This window comes from Salvelinus alpinus, chromosome 19, assembly GCF_045679555.1.
Source record: "Salvelinus alpinus chromosome 19, SLU_Salpinus.1, whole genome shotgun sequence".
Classification (NCBI taxonomy): domain Eukaryota; kingdom Metazoa; phylum Chordata; class Actinopteri; order Salmoniformes; family Salmonidae; genus Salvelinus; species Salvelinus alpinus.
In genome coordinates this window covers 27,812,775-27,827,870 of record NC_092104.1, presented here as the reverse complement: position 1 = coordinate 27,827,870, position 15,096 = coordinate 27,812,775, and the positions used below count along the sequence as shown (strand labels likewise).

At 43.0% G+C, this 15,096-nt stretch overlaps 1 protein-coding gene across 2 annotated transcripts in view; it reads right to left on the bottom strand.

The window, feature by feature from the left end:
• The window catches only part of LOC139545909 (solute carrier family 23 member 2-like), an 81,085-nt gene that overhangs the window by 6,613 nt on the left and 59,376 nt on the right, over positions 1–15,096 (bottom strand). For both annotated transcript variants that reach the window (XM_071354128.1, XM_071354129.1), the window contains 9 exons: positions 14,441–14,529; positions 11,792–11,862; positions 9,344–9,525; positions 7,086–7,206; positions 2,727–2,883; positions 2,458–2,605; positions 2,166–2,271; positions 1,339–1,606; positions 1,121–1,216 (listed from right to left, as the gene is read on the bottom strand). In XM_071354128.1, coding sequence (XP_071210229.1) covers positions 1,121–1,216; positions 1,339–1,606; positions 2,166–2,271; positions 2,458–2,605; positions 2,727–2,883; positions 7,086–7,206; positions 9,344–9,525; positions 11,792–11,862; positions 14,441–14,529 — 1,238 coding nt within the window. The remainder of the gene's footprint in view (positions 1–1,120; positions 1,217–1,338; positions 1,607–2,165; positions 2,272–2,457; positions 2,606–2,726; positions 2,884–7,085; positions 7,207–9,343; positions 9,526–11,791; positions 11,863–14,440; positions 14,530–15,096) is intronic.

The window sequence follows — 15,096 nt, the reverse complement described above, 5'->3', positions numbered from 1 at the left end:
ATGAGAAAGAAAAGAGGAAGACAGGAGGAAGAGGGGGTGAGCAATTGGAGAAGGCAACAGTTTGTGATATCCTTGTCCTATCTGTAAATAAAATCACAAGGGATATATAGTGTTTTAACTAACAGCGACAGTCCAGTCTACTCAGCAGGGATAGTGTTTTAACTAACAGCGACAGTTCAGTCTACTCAGCAGGGATAGTGTTTTAACTAACAGCCACAGTCCAGTCTACTCAGCAGGGATAGTGTTTTAACTAACAGCCACAGTCCAGTCTACTCAGCAGGGATAGTGTTTTAACTAACAGCCACAGTCCAGTCTACTCAGCAGGGATAGTGTTATAATTAACACTATCTTAAGGATCCGCCCCCTTTTTTCAATTTTCGCCTAAAATGACATACCCAAATCAAACTGCCTGTAGCTCAGGCCCTGAAGCAAGGATATGCATATTCTTGGCACCATTTGAAAGGAAACACTTTGAAGTTTGTGGAAATGTGAAAGGAATGTAGGAGAATATAACACAAATGATCTGGTAAAAGATAATACAAAGATAAATCCAACTGTTCTTTTGTAAAAATGTTTGTACCATCATCTTTGAAATGCAAGAGAAAGACCATAACGTATTATTCCAGCCCAGGTGCAATTTAGATTTTGGCCACCAGATGGCAGTGTATGTGCAACATGTTTGACTGATCCAATGAACCATTTTATTTCTGTTCAAATTGATGTATCAAGACTGCACAAATGTGCCTAATTTGTTTATTAATAACTTTCATGTTCAATATTGTGCACTCTCCTCAAACAATAGCATGGTATTCTTTCACTAATAGCTACTGTAAATTGGACAGTGCAGTTAGATTAACAAGAATTTAAGCTTTCTGCCAATATCAGATATGTCTATGTCCTGGGAAATGTTCTTGTTACTTACAACCTCATGCTAATCGCATTAGCCTACGTTAGCTCAACCGTCCTGTGGAAGGGACACCGATCCTGAAGAAGTTTTAAATAACAGCGACAGTCCAGTCTACTCAGCAGGGGTAGTGTTATAATTAACAGTGATAGCACAGTCTACTCAGCAGCAATAGTGTTATAACTAACGGTGAGTGTGATAGCACAGTCTACTCACCAGGGATAGTGTTGTCCAGCACAAATGCCACTGACCCCCCTACGAACATGGCTGTGGTCAGGAGCACGTTCAACACCTGGTCTAGCGACACTATACCTGAGAGACAGAGAAAGAGAGGGTTCAGAGAGCTACCCAGTCCTTTTATAATGTGTGAGAACACTGAAGGAGTAGGCCATTGAGCTAATTATGTGGTGCACTCTAACTTGTCTTCCACTCACCAGTGACCAGAGGGTTCTGTTTGAGATAGCTGGGCAGCACCAGGCCAAAGAAGATGGAGAAGCCCAAAACAAAGAGGTTCCTGGAGGAGTTGAGGTCTACAAACTGCAGGTTGGACAGTCCCACAGCTGTGATCATCCCAAACAGGGTACAGAACAGCGCCCCCAGGACAGGGTCAGGCAGGGAGGCAAACAACGCACTGAATTTACCCACCAGCCCTAGCAGCAGCATCATAGCAGCACCGTACTGGATCACACGCCGGCTGCCTACCTGGAGGACCAATCAGAGAGCAGCAGGGAGTAAGAGCGAATCAAAGGATATCAGGAAGAATAAAACTGTCCCACTATACAGAGCCAATTAGATCCAAGCAGATTACTAGTCAGTGAGGGAGTTTTTTTATTCTGACATGGGATGAACCGTCAATGGCCTGTCACATCATCGGGCGAAAGCAGGGATGGAGCTGCGCCGCTCTCAAATGGAACAATAATCTGCGCCGCTCCGTCATGATGTCAACAAGGCAGCATGGTGCATCGTCCAGAAACAAACATCTCTTTTCTATAAAATGTATGTTTGAATTTTCAAACTAGTTTTCATTGGGAAGGCAGATAGTGTTTTATCAGAAGGAATCACTTTCGCATGGGAAAACAGAATCCTACTAATTACTACAGATGGTTAATTAAGTCACTTTTGTTTTGAGCCAACATAGCTGTCCGGTTAAAAATCAATGCCTACACGGACGAGATGAATTGAACCCCCTCAATTAAAACATAAATATGTAATATTTGTATAGAATTCGTAGTGGGACTCTCTGTTGATGTGTGATGGTTACCTTTGTGATGCCCAGCACACCTATATTAGGACTGGAGGAAGTAGAGCCGTTTCCTGTCCCCATCAGCCCATCCAACACGCAGGACAGACCTTCCATAAATATACCCCTAGAGAGAGAAAAACAGAAAAAAGTTTTTGTATCTGTTTTGGAAGGTAGTTACAGGTACACACACGGATCTCAAGTCATGATTCAAACCATTGTCTGCGTGATTTAATCAGATTTATGCTACTTTTATAGCAAACTTTTCTATGATGTGCATTAAGCAAGGACCTATGCGAGCAAGGTCAGGTACCTGTTGATGGCGTGAACAGGGGGTGGGGGGGCACAGGAGAGTCGGGCACAGGCGTAGTAGTCCCCGATGGACTCGATGATGCTAGCGACCACGGCACTGAACATACCTATCACCCCTGCCGCTGTTACCGTAGGAACACCCCACTGAACTATGGGTAAAAACACAAACTCAACATTCTAGATTTGAGGAAGCTACAAACCTGTTGAATGCTCTTATCAAGAGTTTGGACTTAGGGGCAAGGTTGAACAACATAAGGAGGGGTAACTCACAGGGGTAGGGGATCTTGAACCAAGGTGCAGCTGCCAGTATCCCCTGGCGTGCGTCAGTGCGGGCATAGTAACCGTACTTGTCTTTCTCCGGCGGGAAAACGTTGGTTACAGTGAAGATGAAACAGATCAGCCATGACACCAGGATGGCCATGATGATCTGAGGGGGAGGGTTAAACATGACCGTCAAATCAAAGAAACACATACAGTATGTCCTGGTGAGTTACACTGAAGAGCACCATAATAACTGTAGCGGAGTGATGATGATGATTACTTTATTCAAGTATGGGAGAGTTGTCACCAGTTCAACAGTAAACAGCAGCTTCATAAATATTAGACCTTTGGTGAAATGCTATTTGAGGGTGCTTTTAACATTGAATCATAATTTGAAAAACTCTATTCTCCCACATTTTTTAAGTAAATAGTAACATAAGAGTGAAACTTTAATGAGACAGGGAGAGAGCGTGATGAAGATGACTTCATTAGATTGAAGTCACCATTGCAAGCAAAGAATCCTTTCCAGTGTCTACTGTTATATTACAGCAGCAGATAAATCATGACATCAAATGACCAGCAGGGGGAGAGAGACGCACCATAGGAGACAATAATTTCAGATCTTATTAAGAGGAATGGGGAGGAAGGAGACAGGGGAGTAGGGCTGGGCCATATGGCCAAAATCTCATATCCCGATATAGAGCTCATTTCATATCCCGATCACGATACATATCACGATATAGCACATTTTCTGTAAATACAATGAATAGTTTATATAAAATGACCACATGTAAAGGCCCATTTCTTATTACATGTTGAATTAAACTCAAATAAAAGGTACTTACTCATATTTTATTATTTCTCCTTTTATTTAGAACCTTTGTGCAAATGTTCAATTAAGCATATATCAAAATATAAAATTTTAATCTATAAAATCTAAAAAAGGTAAATAGAAAACACTTCAACTATAGTTGCAAACAAAATAAATATATATATTTTTGGGGGCTTGCCTGTTTTGCATGTTATTTTGGCATTAATACGTGTCACATATCAATTTGCATTTGGTACCTTGGGTCGCGTGTTAGCACCAACTCACAAAACCCTCACGAAACCCCCCATTTCTCGACCGTGTAAATTGGGGCCATGTCTTTGCAGATGTAAGTTGTAACGTCAGCTGTTATCTCCTTCAATCTTTGTGATTCTTTGCCATATGGTGTGCCGCGGGCAAAAGCCTCTTGCAACGTCTGAGTCGAGGGTTTGTTTTGAGCACTCGACTGTACTGTAATGAAACAGCAGGGAGCAGGTCTCGAACCCTCGACCTTCTAGCCCGAGGTCCGGCGCGCTATCGACTGTGCCGCAAAAGCATGCTCATGCGGCAGTCGATTTCCGCGTTTATAAACCCAGGGTCGTTACAGTACTTTTTTGGGTCTCATCCGTAGACTCACTCCGTACTGTTTCACATGATTCTTGCGTAGGTGGTAAAAGAGGTTAGTGGTGTTTGAGCCTGTTGTTGGGACCGGCCAGCCGCATATTTTGCAGATGACGGTTTTCTGGTCCATGTCAGACTTTTCATACTCAAACCACGTCCATGCGACCGAACGGCACGAGTGGAAGAACGCAAAGCGGTGTCCAATTGACAAAAAATATTGCCGTAAAGAGTGTGATTTGTGTCGTGGCAGAATCAGATTTAGCTAAGTAACATAGATAGATAAGATGTTATTTTCATCATATGCTTGTGAGATACTTGTCATTAGAATGGGGCCAGAGAGGGGAGAGGTCAGGCTTGTCTTCATATGTCAATGTATATGTTAAACCATGTGGTGCTATGTAGAATATCAGAAGGGGATGAGGACAGAATGGAACGTTGTTTTCTTATGGGAACGTTGTGTTCTTATGGGAATGTGTCTGTAACTATTCCTAAACCATGTGAAAGGATGGAGTTATTAATTGGGGAACCAGTCAGTTATCTCATACAATGTCTGTACGCCAGTCACTCCCTACTTTTCTCATAGGGGGAAGGAGTTTGGCAGTGTTTGGAACCATTGTATTTCCCCTCTGAGGTTGCCCTTATCTTGATCTAGTATATGACCTAAGAGGCTCACTGTCTTTTCTGAGCTTATCCAGGAGGGGGTGTAGTTGAGATGGGAGTATCTCAAATGACAATTGATATATGCCATTGGATGAGGTAATGGTTGGTAGACAGTGAAGTACCAAGCATGAGATTGAAACCTTGTCTTGGGAGATCAAACTGAACGATGATTTATAGCTGAGGCTGTCTAGCGATAGGATACTCCTCTTTCGGGTAAAAGATTCTTTGTAAGTTGAGGGGTGTATCTTGGCTATAAATGAAACTAAGAATTGTTTTGTAAGCACTCAGAGAATTCATTTATAGATACTGAATTGATCTGAGAGTCAAAAAAGAGCTTTGGTGAAGCTTGTATATATATTAAAGATGGAATATATAATTTAATTCTGACTTGTGTGTGGTTGGCGCTCTCTCTCTCTTTATTGAGTAATACAGGAAATTACCACGACATTTGCGAAAACGAAATAAACGATAGAGCATAATATGAAACGATAGACGTTTTTTTTCTATCGTCACACGATATACAGTTGGAGTCATAACTTTATATACACTTCGGTTGAGGTCATTAAAACTCATTTTTCAACCACTCCACAAATGTCTTGTTAACAAACTATAGCTTTGGCAAGTCGGTTAAGGACATCTACTTTGTGCATGACAAGTAATTTTTCCCAACAATTGTTTACAGACAGATTATTTCACTTATAATTCACTGTATCACAATTACAGTGGGTCAGAAGTTTACGTACACTAAGTTGACTGTGCCTTTAAACAACTTGGAAAATTCCAGAAAATGATGTCATGGCTTTAGAAGCTTCTGATAGGCTAATTGAAATAATTTGAGCCAATTGGAGGTGTACCTGTAGATGTATTTCAAGGCTTACCTTCAAACTCAGTGCCTCTTCGCTTGACATCATGGGAAAATCAAAAGAAATTAGCCAAGTCTTCAGAAAAAAAATTGTAGACCTCCACAAGTCTGGTTCATCCTTGGGAGCAATTTCCAAATGCCTGAAGGTACCACGTGTGAAGATGCTGGATGAAACAGGTACAAAAGTATCTATACCCACAGTAAAACGAGTCCTATATCGACATAACCTGAAAGGCCGCTCGCCAAGGAAGCCACTGCTACAAAACCGCCATAAAAAAGCCAGACTACGGTTTGCAACTGCACATGGGATCGTACTTTTTGGAGAAATGTCTTCTGGTCTGATGAAACAGAAATAGAACTGTTTGGCCATAATGACCATCGTTATGTTTGGAGGAAAAAGGGGGAGGCTTGCAAGCCGAAGAACACCATCCCAACCGTGAAGCACAGGGGTGGCAGCATCATGTTGTGGGGGTGCTTTGCTGCAGGAGGGACTGGTGCACTTCACAAAATAGATGGCGTCATGAGGAAGGAAAATTATGTGGATATATTGAAGCAACATCTCAAGACATCAGTAAGGAAGTTAAAGCTTGGTCACAAATGTGTCTTCCAAATGGACAATGACACCAAGCATACTTCCAAAGTTGTGGCAAAATGGACAACAAAGTCAAGGTATTGGAGTGGCCATCACAAAGCCCTGACCTCAATCCTATAGACAATTTGTGGGCAGAACTGAAAAATCGTGTGTGAGCAAGGAGGCCTACAAACCTGACTTAGTTACACCAGCTCTGTCAGGAGGAATGGGCCAAAATTCACCCAACTTATTGTGGGAAGCTTGTGGAAGGCTACCAGAAACGTTTGTCCCAAGTTAAACAATTTAAAGGCAATGCTACCAAATACTAATTGAGTGTATGTAAACTTCTGACCCACTGAGAATGATGAAAGAAATAAAAGCTGAAATAAATCACTATTATTCTGACATTCAACATTCTTAAAATAAAGTGGTGATCCTAACTGACCTAAGACAGGGAATTGTTACTATGATTAAATGTCAGGAATTGTGAAAAACTGAGTTTATCTGTATTTGGCTAAGACTTCAACTGTATATATATATATATCATATCGCCCAGCCCTACAGGGGAGATGAATAATATTAGAAAAGCAGAACTCAACAAGTAATGGGAGGAGTGTGTGCCCATTGGTCTGACCTCACTTGATCCGTGACAGATCAGATCTAAGAGCACACTGTTCCAGGAGAAGTGACGTGTGTCTAGGTGTGTGTGTTAGTGCGCTCACGTGTGCCCCTGCTACTGAATTTCACAATCGTTCTGTGGGCATCTGTGTGTGTGTGTGTGTGTGTGTGTGTGTATGAATGTATGCATGTATGTATGTATATATGTGTGTGCGTGAGGGTACTCACGGGGAACATCTTGAAGAGCTGTAATCTATAAGAGGTCCATCCTTTCTTAGCCTTGTAGATGGGCAGAGGAAGCTGTACGTTCCTCGCATACTGAGAGAACAACAACACCAGGAATATAGTCCTACAGACAGACACAGAGAGAGGGAGAAACAGAGACAAAGAGAGAGAGAGAGCGGTCACAAGTAAGAACTACAGCAGCCAAGGGTCTGTAGAACGGTTAAACATTTGTAAAAAGAAGCAATAACCCTCCTATAAAGACTGCCATAAAGACGTCTGGATCCAAAGGGTTCATTCTCAAAAAGGGACACAAAATCAATTAATTGACAACAAAGAAGTTAGAAAGATGCTTCACTTTTTCCACATTTTGTTACAATACTGCCTTATTCTAAAATGTTGTCCCCCCCCCCCTCAATCTACACACATTACCCCATAATGACAAAGCAAAAACTTGTTTTTTGACATTTTTGCTAATTGATAAAGAAAATGTATAAAACTGAAATATTACATTTACATAAGTATTCAGACCCTTTACTCAGTACTTTGTTGAAGCACCTTTGACAGCGATTACAGCCTAGAGTCTTCTTGGTTATGACGCTACAAGCCTGGCACATCTGTATTTGGGGAGTTTCTCCCATTCTTCTCTGCAGATCCTCTCAAGCTCTTTCAGGTTGGATGGGGAGCGTTGCTGCACAGCTATTTTGAGGTCTCGTTGAGACGTTTGATCGGGTTCAAGTCCGGGCTCTGGCTGGGTCACTCAAGGCTCCTGCGTTGTCTTGGCTGTGTGCTTAGGGTCGTTGTCCTGTTGGAAGGTGAACCTTCGCCCCAGTCTGAGCTCCTGAGCACTCTGGAGCAGATTTTCATCAAGGATCTCTTTGTACTACATCTTTCCCTCGATCCTGACTAGTCTCCAGTCCTGCCACCACCATGTTTCACCAGGTTTCCTCCAGATGTGATGCTTGGCATTCAGGCCATAGATGTACATTTTGGTTTCATCAGACCAGAAAATCTTGTTTCTCATGGTCAGAGTCCTTTAGGTGACTTTTGGCAAACTCCAAGCGGGCCGTCATGTACCTTTTACTGAGGAGTGGCTTGCGTCTGGCCACTCTACCATATAAAGGCATGATTGGTGGAGTGCTGCAGGGATGGTTGTCCTTCTGGAAGGTTCTCCCATCTCCAAAGGAATTCTGGAGCTCTGTCAGAGTGACCATCGGGTTCTTGGTCACTTCCCTGACCAAGGCCCTTCTCCCCTGATTGCTCAGTTTGGCCGAACGGCCAGCTCTAGGAAGAGTATTGGTGGTTCCAAACTCAATTTAAGAATGATGGAGGCCAATGTGATCTTGGGGACCTTCAATGCTGCAGAAATGTTTTGGTAGCCTTCCCCAGATCTGTACCTCGACACTGTCTTGGCGCTCTACCGACAATTCCTTCGACCTCATGGCTTGGTTTTTGCTCTGTCAACAGTGGTACCTTATATAGACAGGTGTGTGCCTTTCCAAATCATGTCCAATCAATTGAATTTACCACCGTTGGACTCTAATCAAGTTGTAGAAACATCTAAAGGACGATCAATGGAAACAGGATGAACCTGAGTTCAATTTCAAATGTCATAGCAAATGGTCTGAATAATTATGCACATAAGGTATTATTTATAAAAAATTATACATTTGCCAAAATTTCTAAAAACCTGTTTTCGCTTTATTATTATGGGGTATTGTGTGTAGACTGATGATGAAAAACAAATATTTAATACATTTTAGAATAAGGCTGTAATGTAACTACATTTGGAAAAAGGGAAGGGGTCTGAATACTTCCCGAATGAACTGTATGTGATGCTGTGCTGTTTGAGATGAGTTGCAAGACAAATTTCCCCAAATATAAAATAAATGAGTAAATAACTGAACGTAAGACAGAAACAGTTACCAGCAGACACAACTCTGCTAAACCTCCTGACCCAGAGCTCTCTGTCTGGAGCAGCACTGATTTCCCACCTCCATTCTGCAGGGCAGCTGTGTCGACTGGGAATGGTTTCTGATTGGCTGTGTAATGGGCAGTTACGGTAATTGATTGGTTAAGGATGCCTCTGAGGGCGGGAATCAGTCTAATAGTATAAGATAGATAAGATAGCATTTAATTGTCAGATTTGACAGAAATGTGCCTTGTATCATAAGACAACAGACAGTATAGTAAACTTAGCGGGCTGGGAACTGGACAGGGGACTAATCAGTCAGGAAAGCCTAGAACCACAGTGTACTACTCACAGCATGGCGATGCCCCAGTGTTTTCCTGCTCTCTCCCCTGCAGCCTGGAAGCCAGAAAGGCCGATGAGGGCCACGGTTGGGGTGATGGTCAGAGGGCCGATGTATTTCAACAGGAGCCCTGGAAGCCCCAGGAAGCCGATACACACCTCTATCAGAGACGACACAATGATAGCCCCCTGGATCTGGGGGGGGGGGGACAAAGAGAGAGAGAATAGTACAATTTGTAATGTCATAATAAAGTACTTTATTTATGTGCCAAAGTCCCTAATTAAATGTACAGTGGGGCAAAAAAGTATTTAGTCAGCCACCAATTGTGCAAGTTCTCCCACTTAAAAAGATGAGAGAGGCCTGTAATTTTCATCATAGGTACACTTCAACTATGACGGACAAAATTAGAATTTTTTTCCCAGAAAATCACATTGTAGGATTTTTAAATTTATTTGCAAATTATGGTGGAAAATAAGTATTTGGTCAATAAATTAAGTTTCTCAATACTTTGTTATATACCCTTTGTTGGCAATGACAGAGGTCAAACGTTTTCTGTAAGTCTTCACACACTGTTGCTGGTATTTTGGCACATTCCTCCATGCAGATCTCCTCTAGAGCAGTGATGTTTTGGGGCTGTTGCTGGGCAACACGGACTTTCAACTCCCTCCAAAGATTTTCTATGGGGTTGAGATCTGGAGACTGGCTAGGCCACTCCAGGACCTTGAAATGCTTCTTACGAAGCCACTCCTTCGTTGCCCGGGCGGTGTGTTTGGGATCATTGTCATGCTGAAAGACCCAGCCACGTTTCATCTTCAATGCCCTTGCTGATGGAAGGAGGTTTTCACTCAAAATCTCACGATACATGGCCCCATTCATTCTTTCCTTTACACGGATCAGTCGTCCTGGTCCCTTTGCAGAAAAACAGCCCCAAAGCATGATGTTTCCACCCCCATGCTTCACAGTAGGTATGGTGTTCTTTGGATGCAACTCAGCATTCTTTGTCCTCCAAACACGACGAGTTGAGTTTTTACCAAAAAGTTCTATTTTGGTTTCATCTGACCATATGACATTCTCCCAATCTTCTTCTGGATCATCCAAATGCTCTCTAGCAAACTTCAGACGGGCCTGGACATGTACTGGCTTAAGCAGGGGGACACGTCTAGCACTGCAGGATTTGAGTCCCTGGCAGCGTAGTGTGTTACTGATGGTAGGCTTTGTTACTTTGGTCCCAGCTCTCCGCAGGTCATTCACTAGGTCCCCCCGTGTGGTTCTGGGATTTTTGCTCACCGTTCTTGTGATCATTTTGACCCCACGGGGTGAGATCTTGCGTGGAGCCCCAGATCGAGGGAGATTATCAGTGGTCTTGTATGTCTTCCATTTCCTAATAATTGCTCCCACAGTTGATTTCTTCAAACCAAGCTGCTTACCTATTGCAGATTCGGTCTTCCCAGCCTTGTGCAGGTCTACAATTTTGTTTCTGGTGTCCTTTGACAGCTCTTTGGTCTTGGCCATAGTGGAGTTTGGAGTGTGACTGTTTGAGGTTGTGGACAGGTGTCTTTTATACTGATAACAAGTTCAAACAGGTGCCATTAATACAGGTAACGAGTGGAGGACAGAGGAGCCTCTTAAAGAAGTTACAGGTCTGTGAGAGCCAGAAATCTTGCTTGTTTGTAGGTGACCAAATACTTATTTTCCACCATCATTTGCAAATAAATTCATTAAAAATCCTACAATGTGATTTCCTGGAATTTTTTTTCTCATTTTGTCTGTCATAGTTGAAGTGTACCTATGATGAAAATTACAGGCCTCTCTCATCTCTTTAAGTGGGAGAACTTGCACAATTGGTGGCTGACTAAATACTTTTTTGCCCCACTGTATATACGCAGTTATCATTACCATTTAGGGAAGTGATCATAGAGAGGAAGTTATCTTTATTTTTCCTTTATAAGAGCAATCGCAACACCTGGAACAAGTCTGGAAAATGAATGACTGTTTAATGAAATTACTACTCCCCCTCAAGCCTATCAATGTCCATGTCTCTAATTCTGATCATTGTGACATCATCATTGAGTTATCCGCTCACACACACGTGTCAAAACAGGGTTACAAAACCCACTTACACAAGCCTTATAAAAAGGTTAATGGGAGTTAACCGCCTCTGTCATACTCTCTGCGCGCGCGCACACACACACACACACACACACACACACACACACACACAACGGCTGAGTCACAGCAACAGGCCTCAACAAGCATCATCAATTAGAACTCTTTCTACTCTACGTTTTAGTCTGTGACTAGGTGCCGCTGATGGGCTAACATGGGCTTGAATAACACTGACACAGAACACCGGAGTAGATCTCTCTCTGTACACTAATGCAAGGTAAGGTTTGGGTACTTTTAAAATATATCCCATGTCACCCCCTCCATCTCTCATTTCAGTGCTCCTCCCCCTCTCACCTCTCGTATTCGGGGATGCCAGATGTGTTCAGTGTTGAACAGCTCGGTTTCGTTGAACATGGGCGGAACCACTGAGGGACAGAAATAATGGAGAAAGAGAGGAAAAAAAGAAAATAGAGAAACAGAAAGAAGAGCGAAGGATGATTAAACACATTTATCGTTCTGAGTGTGTAAAGCTGTCAAGGCAAAGGGTGGCTACTTTGAAGAATCTCAAATAAAATATATTTTGATTTATTTAACACTTTATTGGTTACTACCCGATTCCATATATGTGTTATTTCATAGTTTTGATGTCTACACTATTATTCTACACAATGTAGAAAATAGTACAAATAAAGAAAAACACAGGAATGAGTAGGTGTCCAAACTTTTGACTGGTACTGTATACTAAATAATATATTTGTCAAATTCGTTTGGATTAAAAATGGACCATTACCATGCACCTGTCTCGATGACATCTCTGAACTTAAATAGCGAATGGAGGACGCTTTTCCTGTGGTCCATTTTCATGCCAGCCAGGTAGGCTATACTTCTGTTGTAAAGATAATTAATGTGCTTAATATTTGCTTAATATTAGGAAAGTTGAGGAATATGGGATCCTCCTCTTTTTAATAGAGGCCATCACTCTGTTTTCTCACACAATTGCAAAGCCTATAGAAATGTTGCACAACATGCGCTTATGGGGTCTCGAAGTGTTTGATTAGATGTTTGATTACATTTGCAAACAGCTGGAGGCAGGGCTTTCTCCTTTAGAACTCCATTTTTATGGAATGGTCTGCCTACCCATGTGAGAGACGCAGACTCGGTCTCAACCTTTAAGTCTTTATTGAAGACTCATCTCTTCAGTAGGTCCTATGATTGAGTGTAGTCTGGCCCAGGAGTGTGAAGGTGAACGGAAAGGCACTGGAGCAACGAACCGCCCTTGCTGTCTCTGCCTGGCCGGTTCCCCTCTCTACACTGGGATTCTCTGCCTCTAACCCTATAACAGGGGCTGAGTCACTGGCTTACTGGTGCTCTTCCATGCCGTCCCTAGGAGGGCTGCGTCACTTGAGTGGGTTGAGTCACTGACGTGATCTTCCTGTCCGTGTTGGCGCCACCCATTGGGTTGTGCCGTGGTGGAGATCTTTGTGGGCTATACTTAGCTTTGTCTCAGGACGGTAAGTTGGTGGTTGAAGATATCCCTCTAGTGGTGTGGGGGCTGTGCTTTGGCCAAGTGGGTGGGGTTATATCCTGCCTGTTTGGCCCTGTCCGGGGGTATCGTCGGATGGGGCCACAGTGTCTCCCGACCCCTTCTGTCTCAGCCTCCAGTAATTATGCTGCAGTAGTTTGTGTGTCAGGGGGCTAGGGTCAGTCTGTTATATCTGGAGTATTTCTCCTGTCTTATCCGGTGTCCTGTGTGAATTTAAGTACGCTCTCTCTAATTCTCTCTCTTGGAGGACCTGAGCCCTAGGACCATGCCTCAGGACTACCTGGCCTGATGACTCCTTGCTGTCCCCAGTCCACCTGGCCGTGCTGCTGCTCCAGTTTCAACTGTTCTGCCTGCGGCTATGGAACCCTGACCTGTTCACTGGACGTGCTACCTGTCCCAGACCTGCTGTTTTCAACTCTCTAGAGATAGCAGGAGTGGTAGAGATACTATCAATGATTGGCTATGAAAAGCCAACTGACATTTACTCCTGAGGTGCTGACCTGTTGCACCCTCGACAACCAATGTGATTATTATTATTTGACCCTGCTGGTCATCTATGAACATTTGAACATCTTGACCATGTTCTGTTATAATCTCCACCCGGCACAGCCAGAAGAGGACTAGCCACCCCTTATAGCCTGGTTCCTCTCTAGGTTTCTTCCTAGGTTCTGGCCTTTCTAGGGAGTTTTTCCTAGCCACCGTGCTTCTACACCTGCATTGCTTGCTGTTTGGGGTTTTAGGCTGGGTTTCTGTACAGCACTTTGAGATATCAGCTGATGTAAAAAGGGCTTTATAAATAAATTTGATGATTTGCATTGATGTTGATGTCAAGAGTGATTAGAGGGACAATGGAGTGCTGAGTACCAGGCAGTTAGCACGTTTGGTGGGCTACTAATGACCATCAATAGCACCAGAGCTTGGAGAAGCCTAATTACCAGGACTAAATGGTCACGTGGAATTTGACTGCCTTCAAGACCGCCGGTGTGGCGGTAATATGGTCACCACAACCCTAGTCACACCAGATACTGACTTTTTTTGTGTTAAGTTATCTTTGACAAACAGATGCATATTTGTCTTCCCAGTCATGTGAAATCCATTGATAAGGGACTAAGCATTTATTTCAATTGACTGATTTTCTTATATGAACTGTAACACAAAATCTTTGATATTGTTGCATGTGGCATTTATATTTTTTTGTTCAGTATATTTTTAACAAAATCTAAACCACCGACAAGTGAAATACAAGGTTTTTCCAAAACACTGACATTAACTCACCTTTGCACCAAACCTGGAAGCCTAATCTGATGACAACCTGAGAAACTCATCTGATGCCAGCTGAGGTTCCAGTCAGCTCTACTGATGCCAGCTCACGTGAGCAGGAGAGTGAGGGTGAGACCAGGTTATAGTGAAGGTACTTGTGGGGTGTGTGTACTCACCTGTGTATGCATGTGTGTGTTTACCTGTAGCGTTGCACTTCCACTTGTCTAGTGACAGGATTGCTCTGGCAGGAGCCAGGAAGGCAAATGCACTCGCCTGGAACAGAGGAAGCCTGGAACAACAACACCGCACAATTACTCTATTAGTAAGAATACACATGCACCCATTCCTCCAATACACTCTACCTCACTGCTCAGTAGGGAACTTTTCACTCTACTTGCATTGTACATATTGTTACTTGACATAGCATATTCTGTATATCTCTTCAATATATCGCGTTCACACATGTAAAATCGCTGATCTATCACTAAGTCGATCCAGTCAGTTGATGGAAACATTGTTAGTGTCAGTCAGTGGTAAACAGTGTAAAGTCAGTCATCATAGCATGATGGTTATGTGATGATTATGCCAGTGTTATGTGGCCTTTATAGCTGTGGGTTCCAGTGGCGCAAGCAACCGTTCTCCTGTTTGTCCACTAGATGCCACTAGTGAACACTAAGCAGCAGGGTCTACCCTGGTTATGCAACAGTAACAGCATGGACACTGACAGAGCTGCGCTGTTTGAACGGAGCAGGTGCTGGCTGATAATTGGCATTGATTTGAATGCTGGTCAGTGTGCAGTGACACACCATCATTAACTCTGATGACCAACCAGATTAAATCGATCAATGTACTGCAG